The 6,383-nt window shown below is 34.4% G+C and overlaps 1 protein-coding gene across 1 annotated transcript; it reads left to right on the top strand.

The window, feature by feature from the left end:
* Positions 1–5,379: 5,379 nt before the first annotated feature.
* LOC121248477 lies at positions 5,380–6,142 on the top strand. The gene has a single exon (XM_041146950.1). The coding sequence runs from the start codon at positions 5,553–5,555 to the stop codon at positions 5,961–5,963; it is 411 nt and encodes a 136-aa protein (XP_041002884.1). The 5' UTR covers positions 5,380–5,552; the 3' UTR covers positions 5,964–6,142.
* Positions 6,143–6,383: the final 241 nt, after the last annotated feature.

Below are 6,383 nucleotides of genomic sequence, written 5' to 3'. Positions count from 1 at the left end.
ACGTATAGTATGTATGAATGATGAATGCATAAATGAAAACCTATTTTATTATATTTTAACTGTATGAAGTAATGCTTATGAGTCATCGACTCATTTTAATTTTTATGCATGTCCTTTCCCCCCACAGGAACTGAATGGTCAGGACTGACAAGGCCCATGGGGAAGAGCACAGAAGTCTAGGCATGAGTGTTAATTGTACGAGAGACCTTTTTATTGTTAAAATTGATGTTTTCTGCTGTAAACCTCTTTTATTATCAAAGCACATTTTATTTTATAAACGTAGAGTCTTGCACCCTGAGTATGAAAGCAAAAAGTTTTAAATTGAACGATAATTACCGTCGTCTTTTCTAAAATCATTTTATAAAAAGTCCCACCAAAGGACGGGCATTACAGTGACCCCAATAACTCCTAAGTAAAGTGTAATCACTATAGTAAACTTTATGGATGTCACTATAGGAAACATAGTACATCACAGTTAAATGTGTACTTAGAAGAACAATGCAAAAAGAGTCCAATATAAAGATCTTTACAAGAGAATAGTCGATCTAAACTAGAGATTGAACTAAAAAAAAAATAGCGGATGAGAGTAGTGGAGGTTATACGTTGAAGGAATATACTAAGTATGATCCCAATGTGTGTAGAAGAAAGTTAATTCGTATAATTATCATAGACGAGCTACCTTTTCAGTTTATAAAGGGAAGAGGGTTCCAAAAATATTCTAATTGTTTGGAACCTACGTTTAATATTCCATCTCGTCATACTATGGCAAAGATATTAAAAAACATTACCAAAAGGAGAAGGATTTGTTGATGGGCCAATTGGTGGGTCAAGTTGTTTACCTCACTACCGATACTTGAACATCTGTCTAAAATTTTAATTACATATTTTTAACTGTGAATTTCATTGATTGTGATTGGACACTACATAAGAAAATTAACAAATTTTGTCAAATTTTTTATCACAAGGGTGAGAAGATTGGGAAGGCCTTTGAGACCGCAATAAAAGAGTGGGGTTGACACGAGTTTTGACCGTTACAATTGATAATATCTTGTCTAACGATGTCGCATTGAGATATCTTAAGACCTATATTAGAGAAGCGAATAAGACAATCTTAGGTAGTGATTGTTTGCATGTAAGATTTGTTGTACATATTTTGAATTTAATTATGTCTAATGACTTGAAAGATGTTGAGGACTCGGTTGCATGAGTCAGAATGGATGTGAGATTTGTGAGATATTCTCCTGCTAGATTGGAGAAACTCAAAATTACTGCAAGGAAAGTAGGCATAGCATCTAAGAAAAGCATTTGTACTGATGTTAATACAAGATGAAACTCAACCTTCTTGATGTTAGAGGTGGCCCAAAAATATAATGCAGCTTTTGAATTACTGGATGATGAAAATATCCAATATGTTAGATATTTTGATGAGCACGAGAGATTAGGAAAGCCTATTGATAATGATTGGGAGGTGCTTGTAATCTTTTTAGATTTTTTAAGGCTTTTCTTCCATGTGACATTGAAAATATCTGATTCTTTGTACCCTACATCCAATGAGTTTATTCAACAAATATGTAAGTTGAATGAAGAATTAGATGATATGTGTATGAGTGACCATCCTAGGATGCAGGAGATGACATTGGTGATGAAGGTCAAATATGACAAGTATTGAGGGGATTTGAGTAGGAAAAATCTTTTCTGTTATTTGGCTATTGTTCTTGACCCCCATCTCAATATTGATGACATAATATATAGTTTGGGACTTATGCACGAGGTCGCGTGGGTTGAGCTTATTGGGGGCATGGTTAGAGACACCCTTAGTAGATTGTTTGACGAGTTTATCGTGATTAGGGGTGGTAGCGCCCTACATCTACACCTACCCCAGTGCCTGCTCCAGAAGGTGGGGTTGGAAAAAATCATAGGTTGGTGTGGGCCCAAAGTCTCTTACAAAACCTCCAACTAGTCCCTCAATCTACAGAGGTAAAGTTGAAAGTAGATCAATATTTGGCGGGGATCTTCTCCCATATACGGAAGGGTGGAAGACCAATAACGTGAAGTATCCCATTTTTGGAGAGCTAGCCTGCAGTATTTTGGTAATCCTTATTAGGACCATAGCCTTAGAGTCGGCCTTTAGTACCGAAGGGCTCAAATTGAATCCATTCCGGAGTTCTTTGTCCCCTACCACTGTGGAGACATTGATTTGCACACAGAACTGGATCAAGGGGACTCAAATTCATATTTCAGATATTCTTGACTTTAATGAGGCCAATGAGAAGGAGGGTAACGATCAACCTGTATATTTATATTCATTTTATTTGTATTAATTTCAAATTTAATTGTTGTAGCCATGCACGATACGACGTTTACGTTTATTGCAATATGACTTCACCATATTGGACATTGACCCACCATTGTCATTTGCCATAGGTTTGTACAAGTTGTATTCTCCCTTAATTTTTTTTCCGTATTTATATAATTTATGGTATCTAATTGTTTTTATAATCTTACTATCATATGCACACTTCAAGTCTTAATCCTAATTCCAAGCCAAAATTCAAATGATATATTTTTAATGTCCCATCTTAATCCCCATCTCATCTTGGTTAGTCGGATTTTAATTTGTAATTTTTTCATTTCTAATGGTTCTTTGTAATTTTAACTTTTGTTTATTGTTTAATATTTTAATTTATTTTCCTATTCAATTGTTAATGTTCTAGATTTTATGATCTCATGACTTATTATAGGCAGTACTAAATTCTATTTCCCTTGGCTACCGGCCCCAAATGTGAAATTCAAAGTTCAAACAGCTCACTTTTATCATTTATGTTCAATTGTATTTAGATTTTACATATTCAGTTCTTTATAATGTTGATACAATGTCCCTTTTATATTTGTAATTGTTTTCTCTTAATTTGTATTATTGTAATAGTTTAGTTATTATAATTATATTATAAATTGTATTATTGTAAATTGTAATAACTTAGGATTCAAGACTAAGGAGTATTAGTAGTACTTCATTTTCTCTTAATTTGTATTTTTTTTTTGTAAGTTTAATGCATTATTTATTGCTATTTAATTATTATACATTTTGTTTTTGTGCCATTTTGGGCTTAGAAACAGCTTCTAGGCACATGACCCGTTTGGGGAAGGGGGGGCCGACGGATAGGGTATCCGCCCTCGCTTCCTTGTACTCGGACGGGGTACCCCGCCCTCGCACCACAGGGGTAGATGCTGGGACGAAAACCCCACCCTCGTCTCATGAGGGGTGGGGCAGGGAGGGGGTGGCCCTGCATTGTATGGTGCAGATAGCACCCCTACTAGATGGTACCATGATAGAACTAGTAATTGTTTAATAATCATTTTATTTTTTTTAGTTGCTTCAGGAGTCTAAGACTTTAATATGAAAAATAGTATATGAAGGATAGTCAAAAAGGCCTACTGTATATTTAAATTTCTGTTTCTTTTTTTTTTTTTTAAGGTCTGCATAGCATATGAAAGATTTTTAGTTATACTTTCTATTTTTTCATATGTAAAATCTTTTTTTTTTTTTTTTTTTGTAATAGTTTTAGTAATTTTAAAACTTGAAAGCCCACAAAAAAACGATTTCGTACTACGCAAAATCTAGTTTAAATATGGAGCCCGCTACAGGGGCCCAAATGCAAGGGCTTTTGTGGCCCACAAGAAGGTCCAAAGGCAACCTCTATTCTGGCTTATGCTCTGTTTTAATAGAGTCAGACCTAAGTGGAGTTTGGGTTTTTCAAAGTTGGAGTTCGCATTTGGATTTGGATTAAATCGGAGTCGGATTGTTGGATATTGACTTCAACAAAATTGGTGCACAACCCTAGACCTAAATATGTAGTCACAACTCACATTAGTTACATGTGTGTCACAACTCACTTTATTAAGATTAGTTGGAAGTTGCATAAACACATCATTTCATTTAATCATATTATTGATCACAAAGGGGCAATGATTTGGAGGGAGTAGAGAATGGATGCTTGATTGATGTATTGATTTTAGGGCTGAAAAGAAAATCGAAAAACCATTGAATCGGACCAAGTCGGTGTGTTTGGTCTGGTGTAAAACTGGTTCGGTCCGGTATCCATTCCAATTTTGCAATTGAACCAGTCCGATTCCGATTTTACTTTTTAATCGGACAAAACCGGTTCATATATATATTTTTTTTTATTTTTTTATATTATGTTATATATTATATGCTAAATTGCTAATTAATATAACATCTAATTTTAAAATCTTATTATTCATGTCTAATAATTTAATAACGTAAAATTAATATAACATTTCATATGGCATAAAATTAATTTTATAAATCTTAATATAAGTTATAACATTTGAAATAACATATAAATTTTAATTTTAGAACATAAAATAATAAAATTAATATAATATTAAGTTATTAATATAAACCTACTTTTGATATATTTATAAATGATAAATATATTTTATGGCAATTATAATATATATATAAAATCGGTGATGAATCAATCGATATCGGTTTTTCAATTCTCAAAATCGATATATACAAGTTTAGTTTTAAAATATGTCTAAAATCGGATCAGTTATACTCCTAATTGATTTAATTTTTACAATTACAGTAGACAATACTGACTCTAATGATTTCGCAATTAATTGGTTGAGAAAAAAGAAATAAGAAAGGAGGATTGTATTAAGATGTGGGAGAACGGTACGGTATTTGTGCATAGAAATTTATTATCGATATTTTTAAAATATGTGATGTTTATGTGCTATTATAAAATAAGATGCCATTAAAAGTTTATATGATCACTAGTTTCTACTAATATAATATTCTATAATGGTATCACATAAATGCATTTCAAAGACTAATGACAAACTACTTCCGTGCAAAAATAAAAAAAAAAATTAAGATTTGAATCTTCCCTTTTTTGAACATTTTAGAGTGTAATTTTATTTTGAATATATAATTTTTTAATAGAAAATGTTAAATGTACTTAAAGAAAATTTACACTTTTTTCATATGTCAGTTATTGATACGTTAAAAATCATAAAATTTAATTTTTAAAAGAAAACTAATAAAATGAATCTTATAAATAAAACTATAAATACAGATAATACCACTCTTTTTTAATAAGTACTTGAAAAAATAAATTAAATAATATAAATTAGAGCACTTAATAAAATTTTTCAAATTAATAATAGCACCGAATAATTACTTGTTGCGCAGACTCTGAAGCTAAATGCTGACGTAGTGACCATACGTAGGACAAGGGACCACAACAAAACACGCGTCGACCCCATGTGAAAAAGTAGGTCATCCAAGGCCCCAAATAATCCTTATTCACTATCCCGCGCCTCACTCTCTTTCAAACCCCCACCCTCTCCCCCCTAACCCTTCCTCCCTCCATTTCTTTCCCGCCCCTCTTGCGCCCCCTCCCCTCGTTAAAAACCCTACTTCCATCTCTCTCTCTCTCCCTCCCTCCCTCTCTCTCAAGTCTCAAACCTGATCTCATCAGCTCTCTCTGAATACTCGAATCTCTCCTCTCTCGCTTTTTGCCATGAACCGGAGGGTCAGAGCCTCTACCAAATGCTCCTTATCCCCAAGCCGGTCCGAGCCATTCCACAAGTATCTTAAACCAGGCATGCTCGCCCAAATCCGTGACTTGCGAATCAGCGCTCGGACTCACCGAGTCAGGTTGCTATACTCGATCTCCTCCTCTTCCCAGATCTCTATCCACCGCTCGACCCCACCGTCATCTCCACCTTCGAGCAACGGCAGTCAACAACTCCCGGTTAATGCGGGCGACGGCATCCCTTGCTTTGCCAGCAGGATCTACGGTCCGCGTTGCCCGCAGAGGAAGAAGCTCGTGGCAGCCAAGTCTGTCTTGTTCCTGAACCCCAGCCCGGTCCCGGACACGCCCGATCCGGTCGTCGACGCGTTCAGTAATGATATTCTCGTCGCTCATTGAAATGAAGTAGTTTTAGCTCACTCTGTGGAGGTTACTGAGGAGTTTTCTTCTTGTAGAGCGATTTTTATTTGTAGTTGGTTGTACTTTGATCATTTATGTGAAAAAGGAAAAAATATTTCTTAGACAGAACTGAAAAATGATAATAAATTCATCCAAAACTTCCAATTTTAGATCTATAATTGCAGATCCAGTTCTTATTTCAATTATATTCCGAATTTTTCTAGTTCTAATTGTTGCTTGGATTGGGAATTAATTTCAGTTAATTGTGATTAGTCTATTAATCAGTAACTTTGAGTGATCTTTACTATAAATCACAGTATTGCTTGTTCCGGACTTGACACTGCGGGTTGAATTCTTCAATGCGGCTATTTATTTTGTTTCATTTCTAGTGTAAACACTGGTTTTAGATGTAATGCTGAG

Source organism: Juglans microcarpa x Juglans regia, chromosome 2D (genome assembly GCF_004785595.1).
Source record: "Juglans microcarpa x Juglans regia isolate MS1-56 chromosome 2D, Jm3101_v1.0, whole genome shotgun sequence".
Taxonomy (NCBI): Eukaryota; Viridiplantae; Streptophyta; class Magnoliopsida; order Fagales; family Juglandaceae; genus Juglans; species Juglans microcarpa x Juglans regia.
This window is presented reverse-complemented; position numbering and strand designations above follow the sequence as displayed.

Excerpts from the sequence above, each read along its gene's own strand:
- LOC121248477 (XM_041146950.1), top strand. The coding sequence starts at position 5,553 with ATGAACCGGAGGGTCAGAGCCTCTACCAAATGCTCCTTATCCCCAAGC.